Source organism: Malaya genurostris, chromosome 1 (assembly GCF_030247185.1).
Source record: "Malaya genurostris strain Urasoe2022 chromosome 1, Malgen_1.1, whole genome shotgun sequence".
Lineage (NCBI taxonomy): Eukaryota > Metazoa > Arthropoda > Insecta > Diptera > Culicidae > Malaya > Malaya genurostris.
In genome coordinates this window covers 135,277,709-135,299,788 of record NC_080570.1, presented here as the reverse complement: position 1 = coordinate 135,299,788, position 22,080 = coordinate 135,277,709, and the positions used below count along the sequence as shown (strand labels likewise).

The following is a 22,080-nucleotide window of genomic DNA, read 5'->3' as shown; positions in this document are numbered from 1 at the left end:
TAATTACTAGTACTTTCTTTAGTGCCAACTACTATTAAACATGGAAAACTTCAGAAATGTGTAAATTGGGGTAAGGTTAGGTTTTTTCTGACCAACATTTTTTTTAAACAGAAACCCGTGTAATGTTGATTTCTCGAGTACTAGAATGTTTAGCGATCGAGTACTATTTATTTTGGATATTTTATTTGTTATTTCCGGGCATTTACAAAAATGCTCGCAAAAATGTATTGAACCAATTATAATGCTAAATTCTGAATTAACGTTAGTTTTCGCACAATAAATTAAGAGCAACATTACCACCTCAGAGTAAAAACTTTTTCTTCCACTTCTACTATGATGTATAAAAATAATTTGCCCGTTTTTATGAGCAACCGTTAAAAGGGTGAAGTAATTAAAAATTTTCCTATCGATTTGGCAGCTCCTGGTATCATCTCTACGCAAGCAGCGCCTCTACATTTCATTGCAGCGTCATTGTGCCAATTGTCGATGCAATAACAGGGTCTATTGGGTGAATATTAGTTAATATTAGGAAATGTAGTCAGCGTGTAACAGAGGCTCGTTCAGTTTCTTGTGAAAGTGCAGGTTTCGTTATCTCCATACAATGTTATCAATCTTTTGTTTATGTTGGCTCTTTGAATTTAAGGGCGTTTACTAGGTGTACAGTTGTAATTTAATCGTGTCTGTAGTTAATTTCATACAGCAATTTCATATTGGCGATGCGAATAACAAGCTGTACTGTTGAGCAGAACGGTGGTAGCAGCGTTTTCTCCCGTAGTAACTCGTTGGCCATGGCTCCATGTAAACTGAACTACCGTATATCAGTATCGACATTTTTCGCAAAATCTCATCCGAGTGATGAATGCTGCGGCAGTAACGGGCTTCCCTTGACACCGAATTCGATAGGAATCTATGGACGAGCACAGTTACTGAAAGGAGAAGCTATCAAGCACGAGAATTTGTGTGAATATTTAGACGTTGTACGTGGCAAGCATGAACGAACAATTATTGTTCAGGAGTACGCTGGTAGTCCTTTGACAGAGACGTTCATTGGAGAGAACAACAAACGTGAAACTTTGTTACGTATTGCATACCAGATTCTTAGAGCAATATGTCATTTAAATGAGAAAGGTCTGATGTGTCGTAATTTAGAGCCACTTAATATACTTATTAGCAGAGACTTTACTGTCAAATTGTACAACTATGGGTTATACTATATGACGGATAAAGGTAAATATGTTTCATTCCCTATCGGTAATGTAAAATATCATGCACCGGAAGTTTTGCTGGGCTCAAAAGACAACTTCAAAAGTGACATCTGGTCCCTTGGAATGATATTAGCTGAATTGGTGCTCGACTGCAAACTGTGGGAAACATTGAAGCTGTCGCATATTGTTCGCAAAATACTTAGTCTGACCGCTTGTTCAAATGTCTTTGAAAAGCTAGCGCGAGAACACGGGCAGCTCGAACTTTACAAAATGCTAGATCCGACTCTTCGGTGCATCATTGAAGAATGCTTGTCGGTATCAGTTCGAAGACGTGCTCAAGCACGGGAACTTAAAGACCACGAAGCTTTCGATTTCCTGCGAGATGAATCTTTCTGCTCACTTGATCCCGTTGGATTAACTCTGCTCGAGAAACACTGCGGTAATTTGGCTGAGATTTATTATCTCTGGCAGCTGGCTGGTGGAGATGTGCAGCAAGAGTTGAAAAAGGAAGGACTCATTAGAAGTGAAGCTCCAATACTATCCTTGCCAAAGTAAGTGAATATTCATATGTTTAAATGTTGAACTATTCATTCATTGAAAACGTAGTCAAATACAGAATTACTTAAAAGATGTACTAATTTTTTAAATCTTTTTTAGTTTGGTTCTTCTGAATGGAAAATCTATCTCTCCTCCAAAAAGTCAGAGCTTTCTTCACGACAGCCGTATAATATTCTTGAATTTCAACATTCTACTGGAGCGTTTGTCCGACATCCCCGAGGAGGATTACCTGCCCTTGATAAATACCACAAATGCCTACCTGGAATCCCCAATTTTTAAAACGGATTTACCTTTGGTGATTCGTGAGCGTGACACTGTTTACCAGTTCTACCGAATTATGCTATTGAAAACGCTGCTTCAAGGTTATCCATACACTCAAGATCTGCTAAAGAGTTTCGCGAGCAAGGATATTCCGCCACCATTTAGAGGCCAAGTATGGGCTTGTTTGCTCGGTGTAGTGGAAAATGGTCTCTACGAACAGCTGGACAAGAGCAGTCCTACGTTGACGGATCGGCAAATTGAGGTTGATATTCCCCGATGCCATCAATACAACGAATTGCTTTCGTCTCAGGAAGGACATATGAAACTGAAAAGATTACTCAAGGCTTGGGTGACAGCCCATCCGCAATATATGTACTGGCAAGGATTGGACTCGTTAACAGCTCCGTTTCTGTATCTGAATTTCAACAATGAAGAACGAGCGTTTCTCAGCTTGTTTAAGTTCATTCAAAAGTACCTACATTTGTTTTTCTTGAAGGATAATTCATCGATTATCAAGGAGTACTTAGTAAAGTTTTTTCAGTTGATATTTTTCCATGAACCTGTGTTAGCGAAGCACCTTCATGGAATTAACTTTATCCCAGAACTTTATGCAATACCGTGGTTTTTAACTATGTTCAGCCGTAAGTTTTAGATTCTGTTTGGACGATATGGATTATTAAATTTATTATTTTTTTACTTTCACAGACGTTTTCCCACTTCATAAGATTTTCCATCTATGGGATAAACTCATTCTTGGAGACAACTCATATCCTCTGTTTATAGGTATCGCAATCCTGAAGCAGCTTAAGAATACGCTTCTAAAATCCGGATTTAACGAGTGCATACTGCTGTTCAGCGATTTGCCAGATATTGTGATGGAAACTTGCGTAAATGATTCGGAGTCCATGTACCAATTCACACCGAAGAGCATAACATATCGCAAATTTGCTATGCATGAAGAAGAACAGGGAGAATTTGTAAGTGATTGTTATTTAATCAATTTCATTCGATATTTTTCTTATATGCTTTTTGTTTCAGGATTTAAAATACACAGATGAAGATCATCGAGAAGTTCAAACTGAGCTTTATCCACGGATCAGCGTTTATGATTTGATAAGATTGTTAAGAGATCGTCCAAGTAACGTAGCCGTTCTAGATCTCCGTAGCAACCTTGAGTATAAGAAAGTTGCGATTGAGAATAGTGTAAATATTCCGTTCAGTTCTGTATTACTGAATGAAACACGACTGGATGTACTGAACGTTCCAAAGTTAGAAGGATATCTGCGAAAAAAGATACCTGTGATCATAAGCACATCTCATGAAAGTGCAATGTTATTCGCCAAATTTTTGGTCGATTGTCATGTTCCTTATGTGTGTATTTTGAACCGAGGATTCGAGGCAGTTTATCGAGTTGATGATAAACTAATTCTCCAAACTTTTGACTACATTAACACACTCGCTAAAAGTGTCCCCAGTATTTCTTGTTATGTGGAATCTTAATAGTAGAAACAAATCCTAGATTTTCGATTATATTAAATATTATTTATTCCGAGTTTGGCCTTTTCTTCGTTTCCGAATATCTGTAAATTGGTAAATCTTGGTTTAAGATGCAGAGAAAAACAAAATAAGTTGTTCGAATCACATGAATTATCAGAAGCTAACCGATCTACATTCAGTTGAGTTGGACCAGACCCTGTCAGCTTGGAGTGAAATCAATCTTCAGTTCAGCAACGCCATCGCATGGTAGCACATTCAACATATCATGTCAATTGTATGGGTGCGCAGTACTGCTATTTTGGCGCGCATGAATTTGACTTTTCTCTCCCCTACTTCTATGTACTAGATTCGATGCGAACTCGCTTGAGGGCACCATGCTCGCAAAAAAGGATGTTGCCAATGATTTGTTCGGGAAATGTGAGAGCTGGATATCTTGTTACCGTCATAATTCAGACCTAGATTTTAAAAATTAAACAAGCAACCAGAGAAAATAGGAAAACTTTGGATCCATTGTCCCAGTGCCTGAAATTGATCGGTTCCATTCGAGATTCTGATAATAAGTCTTTGGTAGTACTAGAATGGTACAAGTTTTATCCCAGGTTTGAAAATAGATTACATGAATTTTCCACATTGTATTATTAATATTTATCGGAAAATGATAATCCAGTGATTTTATTTCTCTCTGTTAATGTTTTATGTTTTTTGTGTGTTGCTTTTTCAACATCTATTCCAATTCTTCAAATGAGGCGACAAAATCTGGACACCCCCAAATACGCAAATCTCTAAAAAAATACTTCATCATTAAGTGAAATATCTGATTGTTTATTAGTCTTAAAGTGAATTTTTGGTGTTTTTAGATCAAAGATTGAGACGAAAAGCAATTGTGTGCGGTCGCAAAGAAAATCTAGGTCTGTCAGTAAAAATGCTTGGTTGTCCCGCAAGCACTGTTCATAACGTTCGTAAATCTTTCGATGCACGTTTGACAGCATCCGGAAAGGCTGGGAGCGAATCAAAATCGGCTCTCAGGAACCAGCAGCAGGACGCGAAGGTGAAACAAGTATTGCTGAAGAGACTAGATCCTACGGTACGTACTGCGGCTAGAAAAATGTCTCTAACTTTCTTCCATACTTCCAAGCACCGAAAAGGTATAAAATCATTCAAATAGAAAACTATGTTGCGCCCTGTAGAACTATTACGCCAGGCGCATACGCGAATTCAGCCCTGCTGTTACGAAACGATGTGAAACTGAATTCTTTTTTTTCTCAAACAATAAATACACGTTATTACTCGTTCGCGGTCGTAAATCGTTTTTCTTTCTCCGTAAAAATCCGTATCTTTCGTGTTCGAATCCGTCTTTCGATTGTCCGCCCAACAGGTTATGGGCCCAGGCTTGTAGGCAACAATAAGTTTGTTTAGTTGCTGCCTGTGAAAATTAATTATTTCTGATTAATTTGTTCGTGAACGGAAGCAGAAAGAAGATGGCGGATTCACAAAGATTTGCACTGCAGAAATTGAACAATCACAATTATCAGTCGTGGAAGTTTAAGATGGAGATGTTGCTAGTTCGGGAGGAGATATGGCAAGTTATCTCGGAGAATCCTGTGAACCCAGTAACTGAAGCGTGGACGAGGGCAGATGCAAAAGCTCGGGCGACTATCGGGCTCTGCATTGAAGACGACCAGACAAGTTTGGTACGAAGTTGTGAAACTGCCAAACAAACGTGGGACGCGTTGAAGGCGTATCACGACAAAGGGTCAGAAGTGTATTTACTGAAAAAACTGACACACTTGGAGCTCAAGGATGGCAACGATATGGAGCAGCATTTGCAGACCTTTTCTGATTTACTACAACGGATTGCGGATGTCGGTGACGCTATTCCAGCAAAGTTGCAAGTGGCAATGTTACTGTGTTCGCTTCCTGATTCGTATGATTACCTTGCAACGGCATTGGAACAAAGACCACGAGAAGAACTAACGATTCAACTGGTTAAATCTAAGCTGTTAGCGGAAGCAGAGAAACGACGGGAGCGCAATGAAGGCGCTAATTCAAGCAGCGGACAAGCGTTGCGAGTGGAACATAGGTACCGACGCGGCGGAAAGAAGTTTACTGGTGGAAGTAAACAAACAGAATCGCGTTCTTGTTTTCAATGTAAACAACCGGGACACCTGAAGAAAGACTGTCCGAATGCTTTAGTTGCCGATTCATCGACGAAGACGATGAAGAAGAAGCAGGATGAACCAAAGGTGAAGCAGGCACAAACTGTTCCTGAGGGACCACTGGCATGGTTGGTGGGACAAACTGATCCAAACTGCTGGTTTATAGACAGTGGTGCTTCACGGCATATGACAGGTAACCGAAAGGTTTTCACGATGCTGCAACATTCAGATGAAACGACTGTAATGTTGGCTGACGGTGAGAGAGCTGAGGTTGCTGGAAACGGCAGCGGGATCATTGTTGGAATGTCTGATTCTGGAAAACCGATAGACATCGAATTAAGCGACGTATTGTATGTACCGAAATTGACAAGCGGACTTATATCTGTAAGCATTCTTGCTAAGAAAAATTTCAATGTAGTATTTAGTGAGAATAGATGTGAAATTCGGAAGGACAACGGACTGGTATGCGTTGTTGGTGAACGACACGGTAGCTTATATCGGTTGAGTGTTCCGGAACAAGCGATGATCAGTGTAGACAATTCGCACACACCGTATTGTCAACACACGTGGCACAGACGGCTAGGACACCGTGATGCAGATGTAATTAAATCGGTACACGCAAATAAACAAGCTGATGGAATGAAGCTGGTAGACTGTGGTGTACGCACTGTGTGCCAATGCTGTTTGGAAGGGAAAATGGCACGATCGGCATTTCCTAAATTTGCAGATAGAGGTTCGAAGGAGAAACTGGATATCGTGCATGCTGATCTGAGTGGCCCTATGAAATGCACACCGAGTGGTAATCAATACTTCCTTTGCTTGGTGGATGATTATACACGAATGGCTTTCGTATATCTTCTGAAAAATAAATCAGATGTCGCTGTAAAGATCAAAGACTTCGTTTCTTTCTGTAAGACACAGATAGGCAAGACGCCCAAGAAACTACAATCAGATGGCGGAGGCGAATTTATAAGTAAAAATTTACAAATTTACCTTCGGTCGGAGGGTATATTAAGTCAGTTCAGTGCACCCTACTCGCCACAACAGAATGGGGTAGTGGAGAGAAGAAACCGATATCTAAAAGAGATGGCACTCTGTATGCTATTGGAAGCAAAATTGGATCAAAAGTACTGGGGAGAAGCAATACTAACGGCAACCTATATACAGAATAGAGTACCTTCAAGATTCATAGGAATGAGTCCTTATGAGAAGTGGTACGGTAAACTTCCTTCATACCAACATTTTCGAATTTTCGGCTCGGAAGCCTGGGTGCATATTCCAGCTGAAACGCGAAAGAAAATGGAGCCTAAATCACGAAAGCTTGTGTTCGTTGGTTACTCAAATGAACATAAGGCATATAGACTGCTGAATCCAACATCGGAACGAATCACCATTAGCCGAGACGTGAAATTTTTAGAGAATTTGAGCATGGATGGTGATCGCGATACCGGAGAAAAGTTAGAGACGAATGATGCAATAGTTGAGTTGAAGTCTGAATCAGTTTTGGATACTACAAATGAAGCCCAACCTGATCCAGAAGTACAAGAAAACTCCGAAGACGATGTTTGGTACGGGTATGAGTCAGATAATGAATTATATTGCGGTGAGGATTGTTCAGACAATGGAAATATACAGGCCAATGCGCGTCGTTCAACTAGAGGAACTTTGCCAGTAAGACTGAATGATTATTTTGTTGGCATGGCAACACTGGACCAGGACGAGCCATCATCGTACGAGCAAGCTGTTCGAAGTCCTGAGAAAAACGAATGGATAGCTGCAATGAATGCTGAGTATAAATCACTGTTATCAAACGATGCATGGGAACTTGTTAATCCACCAGATGGAATAAATGTAATTGGTAGCAAGTGGGTGTTTAAGCGCAAATTGGACGGCGACGGCAATGTTGAGCGAATGAAAGCGAGACTTGTAGCACAAGGTTGCAGTCAGCGTTTCGGATCTGATTTCGATGATGTGTTTGCTCCAGTGGTGATGCGTTCTACCTTTCGTGTGCTTTTAACCGTTGCGGGACATCGCCAAATGATCGTAAAACATTTAGACATTAAATCAGCGTACTTATACGGAAAGTTGGATGAACCGGTATATATGCGCCAACCGCCAGGGTATGTGAAACGCGGAAATGAAAAGAAGGTATGCAAATTAAAGCGAAGCATATACGGCTTGAAACAATCAGCAAGAATTTGGCATACAACTCTTGCAGACATATTGAATCAGATTGGTTTTAAGCAATGTAGTGCTGACTCGTGTTTGTATCGGAAACGTATCGATAATAATGAATGGGTTTATCTACTTGTATATGTAGATGACTTGTTGTTGATCTGTAAAAAGGAGAGTGAAATTGACCGTATCGAGCAAACTTTGCAAAAACGCTTAAAAATCACTCGGTTAGGCGACATCAAAAGCTTCATAGGTATTCGAGTGCAGAAAAATCAAGACGGTTTCTATGCTATTTCTCAAAGTGCCTTCATAAGGAGAATGGTTATAAGTTTTGGCATGGACAATGTTAAAGGGTCAAAGTACCCAATGGATCCGGGATATTATAAGGCAGCCGAGAATAGCCCAAAGTTAGAAAATAATGAAAAATATCATAAGCTGATTGGTTGCATGTTGTATCTGTCTGTGAACAGTCGTCCAGATATCTCAGCGGCTGTTGGGATATTAAGCCGAAAAGTTAGCACCCCATCAGTAACTGACTGGACAGAGCTTAAGCGTGTGGTAAGATACTTGATACATACTATTGAATACGAATTGATTCTGGGAAAGATTGGTTGTGAGTTAAACTTATCGGCGTATTGCGATGCTGATTGGGCAGGCGATAGTAGTGACCGCAAATCCTGTACCGGTTACATATGTAGTTTAGGAGGAGCGTCCGTAACATGGGTGAGCCGAAAACAGAGCTGCGTAGCCATGTCTACGATGGAGGCCGAATATGTGGCTCTTTCAGCGGTAACGCAGGAGATTGTTTGGTTACGACGTTTGCTGGATGAAATTGGTGAGCAGCAACAGCATCCGACAGTTGTGTATGAAGATAACAAAAGTTGCATTGATTTTATTGCTTTGGAGCAACAGAAGAAAAGATCTAAACACATAGATACGCGGTATCATTACACTAAGAGTTGCTGTATTTCTGGTGTAATTAAACTGCAGTACTGTGAGACGGAGTTTATGCTTGCGGATATTTTGACCAAACCGCTTGGGTCTACAAAAATGAAGAGGTTCGCTACACAGATGGGATTGACTGTTACATCTATTGAGTAAGCAGAAAAAGACACTCAGGATTAAATTCGCGAGGAGGAGTGTTGCGCCCTGTAGAACTATTACGCCAGGCGCATACGCGAATTCAGCCCTGCTGTTACGAAACGATGTGAAACTGAATTCTTTTTTTTCTCAAACAATAAATACACGTTATTACTCGTTCGCGGTCGTAAATCGTTTTTCTTTCTCCGTAAAAATCCGTATCTTTCGTTTTCGAATCCGTCTTTCGATTGTCCGCCCAACAAACTATACCGAGGCACTAGAGATGGGCAATTCGCTCCTGAGCTGTTCCAATGAATCGAATCATAAAAGTGAGCTGACAGCTCACAGCTCTTTTTAAAAGAACCGCAGCTCACCAGCTCACTTATTTGCTACCCAGTTCGCCGCATTGTTGAAGAGGGGAATAAGATACGAGCTGAATGGATCTTCGGCTCTTGAAGAACGAGTTCTAAACGAGAAAAAAAAATTGCACCAACTTTCGTTATTTCTAACATGCCTGCATCTATCCTTCTTTAACGGATTGAATGAGACATTATCAGTAAGAAATCTTACCTCTCATGGCGCAAGAAAAACGGGCCACAAATTAACCATCAGTTCAATCTAAATGAGCTGATGAGCTGATACATCGAATCGATTCATTTGGGTGAGCTGATCGGTTCGGAGCTGCTCACCAATATGAGCTGTTTCGCACACCTCTACGAGGCACAATAATAAATGTGACGGCTGAAACCCGAAATCGCAAGTTATCTCGCGCAAGTTGTATCGCGAAAATTTTTCCTGTGTGATAAGGGACGATGAAACTTTTGTGCTGGAAGACTTTGGGCAGCTTTCCGGAATGTTTTTTCATTCTGCCATGCAACGGAATGGTTTAGAGGAGCATTTCAGGCCAAAGAAAAAGACCAAGTTTCCCAAAAAATGTTTGGTTTGGCAGGCAATATGCAACTGTCGAACAAACCAAAACTTCATCTTCACCAGACGGTAAACAAAGAAAAATACCGTGAAGAAAGCCTAAAGAAGCGATTGTTATCTATTCTTCGTAGCATTGACACTCCCTTGATATTCTGGCTTGATTAGGCATCTTGTCACTACGCCAAAGATGTAGGGTCCTTATTGCACTACGCGAATGGGGTCAATGTTGTACTAAAAAGAGGAATCCACCTAGCTGCCCGGAGTTGTGACCTATCCAGCGCTAGTGGATTCTCATGAATAGAAAACTCTCAATCAAACAACTATAGAAAAGTTTCTTGGACAAAAGCAGCTACAGCGATAGCCATGCAATGATTCTGTACGCTACGAATCGGCTGCGAAGTGTATTGAAACAGAAAGGCCAAATTCCACAAAAGGAATGTAATCTGTTGTCGCTTCTGATTTTTTTCTCGACAAGCACAATATCTACACTCTCATTGAACATAACTCAAAATTGAGTGACACACCACGCAAATTCATTAAAAAGTGCACGTACCCTGAACTTGAGTTACCACCTATCTACTAATTTTTGAGTAAGGGACGAAGCTGTCAAAGTTTGAGTATATTTTACTCAAACTAAGGAATAAATATTTTTTTTACAATTTAAGTGAATTTTACTCAAAATTTGAGATTTTTGCACTCAAAATAAATAAATTTTTGTTAATGTTTATATAAAAGGATTCCCTAACTAAAATCATTCTTCATTCTATTAAATAGGAAGGGCAAAAAAGTGATTGAAAACCGTTCAATTTGACCGCGTTGGAGTCAAAATTGAACGACTTTGATATCCTTATGTAGGATGTCTCACTTAGCATAACTGAAACCACAAAATTACTATTGAACTCATCTATGATTGATGATTCATGATTTCAAAAGCTGGATATAGAATCGGTAATGAAAAACGACATATTCTTGCATTTTTAAATTCGATAAGAATATTCCGATAAAGAAAACGCACTGAACTGCTAGAAGTATTTTTTTCACTCATATGTTTGAAAACTCAACGCTTTCTCTAAAGTATGAATTTATGCGAGAGAACTCATGGCCTTAGTAAATTTTACTCAAAACCATACTCAAATTTTGACATGTTGTTCCAGTTTATAAATTTGGGTAAACGCAACTCAAACCATGAGTTATATTCAAAGAACGTGTAGTGCATTGAATTTGAGAAATTGTTCAGAGATTCTTCAAATCGGTTAATAATTTCGGAAAGTCGTCTTATTACGGAAGTGTAGTCAAAACCGTTGTTTAAAATCGATTCTAATTTATCTAGATTTGTTGATTTGATTTTTTATAAAAGCCGTCGGAAAAATTACTTGTTCTATTCTTAGTATAATTTATGAAGTTCTGACAAGTTGGTAAGAAAGATGTTTCAAATACATTAAAATCGATTGTGCAACATATAACTGTTGAGTTTCACAATAGCTCCAAAAATCATTATGGAACAACTTTGAAAACTTACCATGTTCGTATGTATATATTACCGCTTAAAAAACTCCAACACATGAGCTGATCAAACATTATACATGCAGTGCATATCACAAATATGTGGTTAAATAAGATTAATGAACTCGCAACTTCGACCAATTGAGGAATTTTGGGCATTATGCCCCGTTTACACTTCAGCTGGCTGCCAGCATGCTGGTGTCAGTGTACTGCCCTTTTAGGAAAAAAACGTTCAACGGTGGTCCTTCGTTGGTCTAATACTTTGGATCATTGGACCACAGTTGAACGTTTTTTCCTAAGAGGGCAGTACACTGACACCAGCATGCTGGCAGCCAGCAGAAGTGTAAACGGGGCATTAACGAAGGCACATCTTAGGAAACATGTCTCGGTAGCCGAAACCATTCAACAGTTCGAAAAAGATTGGAAAAAAGTGTCAAAACTTGTCGCCAAGAAGTCTGTACGGAATTTAATGAGGAACGTTCGCAATAAGGTGCGTCAGTTAGTCTACAATGGCTAAGTAGCAAATGTTGAGAATAATATTCTGTTGTTGTAGTCTAATATTATCAGTATATCACATAACACTTGTGAATTATTTACAGCGAAATCAAAGTGCGTCCATACTTCCTGGGACAGTCTTTATTATCATTTATTCAGCACGGCTAAAAACACATTTGCAGTGCACTCGTGTTCGTGTTTTTGGTTCGTTGTCATCGGACTCCATCGGCACTGGAGAAATCAACATTTCACGGTGTATCCTGACTAATCCTGAGGAAACACTAGTCCCATAACATTCATGCAACCTTTATTCGACTACTTCCGCCGTTTTGCCCCTCCAAATTAGTTTTTTACTTCGAGCTTGATCATACGACTGCTACTCACTGCCATTTGTATCATGTGCTGAAACAAAAATATTGGATATCTTCGCTGATATACAGTCAGATTATGAGACTAAATGTGCGTGCGAATAAAATGATATCATATACTGTCAGGAATTTGGTCATCGATGGTTTGTTGATAGAACCTAATAAGCTTTCCAATATAAGGTTTCGCTGGTGATTATCACATGGCGATCATCGGTATGTGGATTAATACATTTGTTTACTTAATCCTATGTTGTACGCTTTTTACCTACACTAGCATGTACTAACCGTGCGAGACTGCACAATCGTTTTTATGGATTGTCAGGTTTTTTTTAACAGAACTTGAATGTTAATCCTTACTACTCGTAGAGGTTTTCCTGTTGGGCTTAGTAATTCATAGGTTACCTAATGTTTCGTTTGGATTTCGGTAATAAATCGGTTCATATTAGGCATGTTGGCATTGGGAATTTCAACGATAAGTGAAAATCCTATGTTGATGGTTAAATTAGTTACAGCTAAGTGTTGCTAATTTTGTGTTCAGAATAATTTAAAACAATAACTATTCAGGGATGGATGTTCGGCAATTTAAATCATATGAGGGTTTTTAAAACCTAGGGAAATTGGGCCGTATGAATAAAACGTAGCATGCTTGAATTTCGGTAGTAAATGCTACATGTGGATCACGTTCTTGTCAAAAGCAGACTTTACTATACAACAACTTTCGAACTTGTAATATTTACTACAATTTTTCGGTAGGTACCTCCAGAGGTTGCTACTCGTGTGTTTGCTGATAAAGTGAAGTTGAAAAATTAAACAAAGTGGCATTTTTGCAGCAGTAAGTACGTTTCTTGCTTTGTGCATACTTATTCCAGTTTTTCCGGCTCCAATTCGATTCATATCAAACGCATTTTACTCTGTGGACTTTGTTTTTGAGAAGATACTACAAACAACAGATCTTACTACATTTTTTTTTCATACGGCCCATTGTTTTCCACTTTCATTGATTTGTTGTTGATCTAGTCGTCACTTGTAAAACGCGCTCAAATCATAATTTCGGGAGATAAAATCAAATTAATGTTAGTATAAAATACTTTCAAATGTGCTGTCATCGTCGGTGACCTTTATCTGTGCATTCATAAAGTTTTAACTTTATGTGGTACAGTCACTTTCTAAGTCACGACTCTCTACAGTGCATCCCGGGCTCTTGCTTCGTTTGCTATTAATTAAGTACCAGATCATATAGGTCAAAACTAATTTATTTACTGTTTTTCTTCCAATTTAGGTCCACACTGAACCAGCAATTGGGCGCATGTGTAGAATATAACGATGTTGTCTATCTCCTTGCTTTCAACATTCTAGCTATACGGTGAGCCGAACGTAGACGGCTCAAATTACCCAAGCCGTACAACTATATATCAAGGAAAAAAAATCCTCATGGATGAAGTCCCGCCACTACGCAACTTGTTGGACTTCTGTCGGAGGAAAATTTTAATCCAGACACAGCACACCAATCCATTCGGGAATCGATCGTCAGCGGTACATATGTACCATCATCTGCGAAAACCTGGCAACAGAATGCGAACTGCCTTTGGACGTATTTAATGTGACACGCAGGGAGACCTCAGTCCAGCATAAGACAGTTGTAGCAAATTACCCACCACAGCGAGTCCGTCAACAACGGTTCGAATGGAGCATAGGGGAAATAATTAGATTAGAGGCCCTTCTGTCACCTAGGCCTGGCACTGTTGGCCCAAACTAGAGCAGCTTATTTGATGGTCACTGTTGGAAATCCACCTTATTAGTCCGTCGAGTGTCGATCCAAGCGGTAACGGTTCCCGGTGATCTAGTGTTCCCTTCTCTGGTGGTATCCGGAACTCCCGTCGTGAGGCCCATTGTGTGGAGAGACGGGTGCGGGTTGCGTAATCGGTGCGGTGAAAGTGCGAATGTGCAAATTTCTCGTTTTGATCAGTGATATTTGGTATTTGGAAAACGGGTGCAAGGAAAGCTATCCGGAAGGCATACCGACACTTCTCATCAGATACGTTCCGGCGTAAAAAGCGGCCAAAATGCCTCGGGTTTGTTTTATTGTGTTACAACTTTGTTGTACTAAGACCAGTGAATAGCTACAAGGATTTTTTTCGGATAAGTAGAAATCTACAATTGTTTTATTTAGATTTGTTCGTATTATAACACGTGGAACATGACCAAATACCGATGTCAGGTGTTGTAATTCAATTATAACCAGCTAATTGAATTGTAAAATCATTGGATGGGTTTCATCTTGGACTGTAAGGATTGCGTAATACATTGTAGAACGTGATTGATATTGTTTAAGAAGATATGTACTTGTATAAGGTGATATATTGCTCTATGAGTCCAATTCTTTTCAGTTCTATAATTCAAACGTTTTTGTACATGAAACCTGTTAATTACTATTCAAACAACTTAAAAAATAACTGCAGTATGATATTTTTGTGACTAGAATACAGCGAACACTTGAAATTTCATCACAACTGTTTTTGGATTTACACACAATTTCGTAAACTAATATGTGATCAAAAATACCAATGCTTTTCTAGATGTTCACCATAATTTATTACATAAGATCTGTGGCCGAATTGTAGTTCCAAAACGAGCCTAAGATTGTCTAAATCGGTTGAGCCATGTGCTATGTTGGTAAGGTCACCCTTACGGTTATTTCTCTAAAATGAATCATATGAACGTAATCTGTGACCATATCACGTGATCATGTTTGTCTCCTAGCAATAGTTATCTCTGGAGCATTAAGGCGGTTGGTTATGTCACTTATCCAGAACCGGTAGTGTTCTCCACAATCTATTTGAACGTAATCTGTGACCGCACTGTAACTTCAAAATGAGTCCAAGTTTATCATAATCGATTCAGTCCATTCTGAGAACATTAAGTTGAAGGCGGGAAAAAGTGCGTTTTGCGGCGACGTCTTTAATATGATTGCATTTTCGGAGACATTTTAAATTACTAAATAACACTATTGGCACATTGTCGCAAAGCTGATTTACCGGTAGCGACACCTGCCAATGAAAAATGGAACCAAGAAAAGGAGGATTCTTTCGGAAATTTTCATATCGGCAGTAGTGATTTGCAACATTTTTATCGTTTATTCAATAGTACAAATAGATATCAGCAATAAAAGTACACTTGGAGTAGAAGAAAATCGATTTCAAAGTGATTACTACTACTTTTTAGTGCAAACTACGATTAAACATGGAAAATCTTCAGAGAAGTGTGAAATTGGGTAAGGTTAGGTTTTTTCGGATCAACATTTTACTAAACAGAAACCAGTGTAATGTTGATTTCTCGAGAACTAGAATGTATAGCGATCGAGTACTATTTATTTTGGATACTTTATTTATTATTTACAGGCTTTTGAAAAATGGTATCAAACCAAGTTTACTGCTCTATTCTGAATAAACGGTAGATTTCGCACAATGAACTAAGATCAACATTACCACCTCAAAGTAAAAACTTTTTCTTCAACTTTTACTATGATTTTGCAAATGAATTTGCTTGTTTTCATAATAAATCGTTGAAAAGGTGGAGTAATAAGAAATTTTCCTGCCGATTTGACAGCTCTTGCTGAAAGTATCATCTCTAAACAAGCAGCGCCTCTACATTTCAGTTTTGCGACAATATGCCAATAGTAGCTGTCAAACGAGTTCAAGATTTGGAATATTGGTTTAGATAGTCAAATTTGTGGGTTACGTAACTTATACGGTTATATTATCGGAATGGGAAGTGTTCGCCATAAGTCTTCTGAACTTGATCAATGGAATGATAATAACTTTCGAACGAGCCTAAGATCTTTTAAATCGTTTTTTCCCTGAAAAATAAAGAAAAAGTAAATGGTTCGACGGTTACGTTACCTCTTCAATTATATCTTTGGAATCGGAGTTGTCGCCTTTAGTCTTTCAAACTTGACCAAGAACCAAATAAAAAAAAAGAAAAAAAAACATATGCTCATACATAATATTGTGGAATTCTACTCAACAAAGTTTCTATTCGATTCTTGAAAGAAACCAAGGGATTGTTAGTGCATTAACTAGTATAACCTTCTGAATAAAACGAGAAAGAGTAGTGAGTTTCACTATTGTAGGTACTTCCGCCACCGGAACCCGAGAACTGGTATAATCGATGTCGGTTCGTATGACCATCAACTAACATGACGTACAAACTCTATTAGTTTTTATTTAAATTTTGAAGATTTTATACGATTTTGACATCATACTCTAAACTACGGTAAAAATTTCTGTTGTATCCGAACATATGCAGTAATTTTTGGTAGGACCATTTGAACCGAAGGGTGAAGCCAGAGTGAAAGCGTCACGTGACACGAAGCGAAGCGATGCGAAACTTGACAGATCGCCGGAGTGAACTCGATGCGTTGCGAAGCGACTAATTTTCAAATGATAAATAATAGCATGTTCAAAAGCAAATTCAGCAGCTAGAAGTTCTATACGGAAGATCTATAATAAAGCAGAAACTGGAACAAACGTATCCCTAGGAAGCCGTTCTAGTTTAATTTATTCGACCAGTTCTTCTGTCAAATTTTACGTCTACGATGCCGCTCTAGTTTTTGTATATTTGAAAAACGAGTAAAACACTGCTGGTGCTGCCCGTTTTTCTTGTTATAAAATTCAGATTTAAATTTTGTAACTGACATTAATTACGCATCTAGAACTAGAACACTAATGCGAGAAGCTTTACAGAATTTCTGGTAACAGTGATCGAGAGGAATGTATTATTTATAATAGAGAGCAACCGGAATAAGAAGAGAAATATTTTTCTGGAAAAAGAAACCAGTTGTCTGGCCCTATCCTAGGTATTAAACCCAACTGCTGTCAAATGTATGGATATGACTAGGGATGCCAGGTATTTTTTTTTATCGTTTATTTATACCCGGCTTTAACCTAATTTTGGTCGTTCGCCGGTTTTTTTTCAAAAATCTGTGATCACGCCAAAAAACTGTCCGTGCGAAATCTATGCACGTTTCCTATTTATATAATAGCTGATCGGAATCATTTTGGTTAGCAAAAAAAAAAACAAAAACAAAGTTTCATTACTTTCTACCGCTCTGCCGGATATTCAGTTTTCCCTAGCAAATTAAACACCTTTTGGGATTCATTGCAGTCTGTGATCGATTTTAGAATTCTGTGAAAATTTGTGTAATTTTTAAAATCTGTGCATAAAATTGAAAATCTGTGAAATACAGATTTATCTGTGATCATTTCTGGATATGACAGCAGTTGAGGTCAAATACTATAGTAACTGAAGGTAAATCGTGCATGAGAGCTTCGCATTCCGATTTTTGTTTGAAGTGACTGGTTTTTTTTGCTCACTAAACCAACGATAATACAAAGGAGGCGACAAATAAAATTTTTCTTCGGGCTTTCCTAGGTACGCCACTGTGTTGTTGATTAGTTTGTCGAAAGCGTGAATTCGCTTCATAATATGTCATAATTTTGTCTTATGATTTAGATATGAAAAAAAGGAAAAAAGGAATATTTAATTTGTTTCTAACACATTCTATTATTTAAGAAGATCTTCCGGTCATGCATCAAGAATGTATCAAAACGAAAGGGAAAACAATTTTGTTTCAACTGATGCGGAAATTTAACTTTGTACTCCCTAGTCATAAGTACCAAGAGTCGTTAAAATCGCAAATATACGTTGTGATTAGTGTTCTGTATGGGAACATTTTAAAGATATTTTCAGTATAAAGCAACTGAAACTGTCTTCCATACATTTTTACCAGTTGGTTATAAACAAGTTCTAAATTAAACTACAGAACAGAGTTTACTATACTACAAAAAATAATTATAAAACGCAAGCTTTGAAAATTTTGCAAACATTTTTGTGAATTCTATTCATAGTAAAATATTGAAGTATTACTCCTCTATATCATAAGACAAACTTATGGAATCCATTTATTATCTCTATGCCTGAAAGTCATAATTCGGTAGTAACATGTGATTAGGGCATATCGCACGATAGGCCCTTGCGAATGTTACAAAATATAATGCTCATTGCTCGGCTCTACAACCTTCATTAACACAGTAATCGATATAATATCGTAGATAGAAGCCCAATCTACGAAATTGTGCGCAATATGCTTGAATTTCGTGTTTGAAACTTGAGTAATGAGCATTATTTTTCGTAACTTTCAAAAGAGCATATCGCACGATATGCCCTAATCACATGTTAGTACCGAATTCGTACCTATGAAGTTCGAAAATCATTTGGTCTTATGTCGTTTTTCATTAATTCCACTCGCTCGGGGCCAGTGTTTTGCCCTGACAGCCGATCAATGAAACGGTTTTGTAAAGTTCGGTTTGCACGCATGCTGCTCGGAAAAGAAAACGGGTGCAAAATAGTTGCCCGCGAATTGCCCCGAAAGTGCATTTTTTTCGTGCGATGCAAATCAATGAAACACAGTGCACCTGTTTTGATTGCCCGACTGCACGAAAAGTGCACGAATCGAGCAAAACACTCCACGAGTATTCTCAATGAAAAACGACATTAGTGTATTTAATTTCCAGGATGGTCATAGTCTGCTATGTTCGATTATAAATTAAAATAATTATGGATTCGGAGGATAGGTCTAAGACGCTTTTCGCTTAGGTTGCCCTGCCGCAAATAAAATTTTAGAAATCCAAACAGGACATGTCGCACATATCCCAAGGATAAATTGACAAAACTTTCAAATAAATTCGTCACCGGTTGTTCTACTAAAAAAACGTGCTTAATCCACCTAGCAGTGAGATGATACCTTTTTTTATCAATCCGCATGTGTTCTTTTTATGAATATTCTTCGGCATGACATTATTTTAATGAGCTTTTAAGCTTTTAAGCTGCAATTTGACATTTTAATCACTCATTACTCTATCTAAAAGTGGGACAATCGATTAAACATTCCATGATATGTCGAAGTAAGTTCCACTTTAGAATTTACGGTAATTTAAGGTACTTCCAGAGCCGGTATTCAGGGACCAGCATTTTGAATTTTAAAAATTCATCCTCCTGTAATTCCAGAATCGGAAGTCAGCATTGGATAAAATTAATTATTTTTGTGTGGGACTATAAGTTTATTTTAATTTGAATTTTTGTTTCTGAAATTCGATTTGGCTTTATTTGAGAAAACGATTGAGCTTTCAGAAACGATTCGATACTGAAGCCGGAATTCGAAAATCGGTGTAGCCGAAGTCAGACAAATTCACCTGAGTAGTTTTCATTTGTTTCAATATGTTTAAAAATCAGTGTAGACATCTTTGAGAAATCGTAGTACGAGTTAAATTGTCGGGTGCCTTCCCAATCGAGACTGAATACCATTAAAACTGAAATAAATCAAATCAAATCCATTCTATAGCGTTCTGGGTGACGGGGAGACCTTTCATTTGCGACTAGTTTGATCAAAATCGATCCAGCCATCTCTGAGATCTCGACCTTTTAGTTGACAACACACATACAGACACACACACGGACATTTGTTCAGTTCGTCGAGCTGAATCGATTGGTATATGACATTTGCCCCTACGGGCCTCGGAAAATTTTTCTAAAGTTTGAGCGAATTCTATACCTATTTTTTATATATATAAAAAAAGGTAAAACGATAGTCCACGTACTTTTTGAAATTTCAATTACCGATACTGCTATGGAATCCGGGACAGAGTGCATCCTGATCACTGACTGACAGTCCCGAAGACCAAGCAGGCCGTTTTTGTCCATTCCAGATGAACTTGGGGGAATTGTTCAAAAAACAGTTCAAAAACAGTAATGAGTCAGAATGGATCCAATTAACAGTTTCTTAATTTATGAAGTGCATATTAGTTAAGCGAAGGAGTGTGCACAATGCACACTCGAAGAATTTGCAGCCGTCGGGAAGGGAGTAGCTAATCTACGTGACTCAGATGATGAATACTGATTACATCACACATAGAGCGAGAATCGTTTCACGGTCTTTCTTCCCAGATGGTGCTCGTGGATAGAACTACTGTGTAGCAAAATACGTACGTAAACAGCTAGATGCAACGATTCTGATCCGCCTACATGCTATCCATATTTCTTTACCGGCAGCAAATAGGGTGACTCCATGACTGCCATCGTAGAGTACAAAGCGCGGTTTTCGGTGCGGTTTGATGACAAATGACTGGATTGTTGCCTGATGGAGGCATTTGGTTTGGGAGCTAAGTGTGTAGCAAAACACGTACCTCTACAGTGAAGTAACTCGCTGACACGTGACAGGGTATAAGCTAATGCACCTTGTGTCGTTTCCTGAATGCTTTCATTAGTTCTATTGCATTTCGAGCAGGCATGTTCGGGTGTTGAATAGTTGAATTTTTTTCCGAGAATGTCTACGCTATTTCTACTTGTCTGACCCGATTGGTTGGGGAAACATGTCCGGTGTAAAACTGTCCGAACTAGGTTCTATTATATTATTCTAACAATTGAAGAAAATAGAGAAGGAAGACAGCTAGTGTTTTAGTAATCGAACCAATCTGAAAAGCGAGGTAAATAAGTAAATGGAATAGGAGGGTGGTACAACTAAAAAGCTATTGACCCATTAACACATGTAGAAGTCATAATGTAATTATGACGTAATATTTTTCACAAGTTCTAATTTTGTACTGCATTCCAAAGATATTTCATCAAAGTAAAAGCCACAGTGAGGTTTTACAAAATTACACTTTTAATGATTTACTCTGGAAAAAAGCCATAAACATATCTGGATAATGAAATTGAAAATAAAATCGCTTTCTGTGGTAAAAATAACATCGTATTATTTAAATATGAAATTATTCACGGGAACTTCACTCGACATAAATTTCCAATCTTATTCTCAACCATTAACCATTGATTTACACGTCATTTAAATAAGATAATGATTATAATTGAACAAACAATTGATATGCAGTGTTTTGCTATGTTCACCCTATGCAAATGCTAATGCAACATTGTTTACCTTAATCCTTAACCCTAGTCTAATAGAAGCTAGGGAGTTTTGATAGGAGCTTTGCGGAAAATAGTCTGTGAGTTAGAGCTGTTGGCCGAATAGAACACTTTATTCGTTCGGAGTTCAATCCACCTGGAGCTGGATTTTCATAGTGAAAAGATGTTTTCTTAAATTTTACCGGTACCACAGTAACAAAAACGAAAAGGAAAACGTTGGGATTGGGTACTTTATATTTATGTCGTTCTCGCTTGATGCCAAACCTAACCAAGTTTCCACCCTAACTGCTGTCAAACCGTTTGTTTGAAGCTAGTTTTAACGTTGTTGAACTGAAAATCGAGTCAGTTTCAGTTTTCGACATTAGAAAGCGCGTGAACTGATGAAGTAGTTTTAAATGCTGATGGACACGGACTTGTGAGAAAAACGCGTTTAAAGTTTCCTGTCTGAAAAATCGAAAAATACAATAAAAACGTGCTTAATCCACCCAATAGTGAGATGATACCTTTTTTTATCAATCCGCATGAGTTTTTTGCATGAATATTCTTCAGTGTTTTAGTTCTCACGAAATTATTTCAATGACCGTCGTTTCAAGTGACAATTCAAAGTTCTATTCACTCCCTGTAATGTCGAACCTGCAAACCGGATCGAATTTGAGTCGAAACGTGTGACAATCGATTGAACATTCCATGAGATTTCGAAGTAAGTTCCAGTTTAGAGTTTACGATTATTTACGCTACTTCCAGCGCCGGTATTCAGCATAACCCAAAACGATTCGTATGGCCAAAAAATTAAAATGACGAAATTGCAATAGTTTTGAGTCCAACTTTGAAGCTTTTTGGAATTATCATCTTCTGTATCGGCATGAATTTTAAAAA

At 38.3% G+C, this 22,080-nt stretch overlaps 2 protein-coding genes across 2 annotated transcripts in view; both read left to right on the top strand.

Moving 5' to 3' along the window:
- The first annotated feature begins 544 nt into the window (after window positions 1-544).
- Window positions 545-3,576, top strand: LOC131425844 (TBC domain-containing protein kinase-like protein). Its single transcript, XM_058588061.1, has 4 exons — window positions 545-1,756; window positions 1,863-2,665; window positions 2,730-3,001; window positions 3,063-3,576. The coding sequence occupies exons 1-4, from the start codon at window positions 717-719 to the stop codon at window positions 3,522-3,524; spliced, it is 2,577 nt and encodes an 858-aa protein (XP_058444044.1). The 5' UTR covers window positions 545-716; the 3' UTR covers window positions 3,525-3,576.
- A 10,274-nt stretch (window positions 3,577-13,850) lies between these two features.
- Window positions 13,851-22,080, top strand: part of LOC131425840 (chaoptin) — a 176,400-nt gene continuing 168,170 nt past the window's right edge. Inside the window, exon 1 of the mRNA XM_058588059.1 lies at window positions 13,851-14,297. Coding sequence (XP_058444042.1) covers window positions 14,289-14,297 — 9 coding nt within the window. The 5' untranslated portion in view covers window positions 13,851-14,288. The remainder of the gene's footprint in view (window positions 14,298-22,080) is intronic.

Excerpts from the sequence above, each read along its gene's own strand:
- LOC131425844 (XM_058588061.1), top strand. The coding sequence starts at position 717 with ATGCGAATAACAAGCTGTACTGTTGAGCAGAACGGTGGTAGCAGCGTT. Across the intron at positions 1,757-1,862 it reads CCAATACTATCCTTGCCAAA|TTTGGTTCTTCTGAATGGAA; the intron begins GTAAGTGAATAT and ends AATCTTTTTTAG. Across the intron at positions 3,002-3,062 it reads AAGAAGAACAGGGAGAATTT|GATTTAAAATACACAGATGA; the intron begins GTAAGTGATTGT and ends TTTTTGTTTCAG.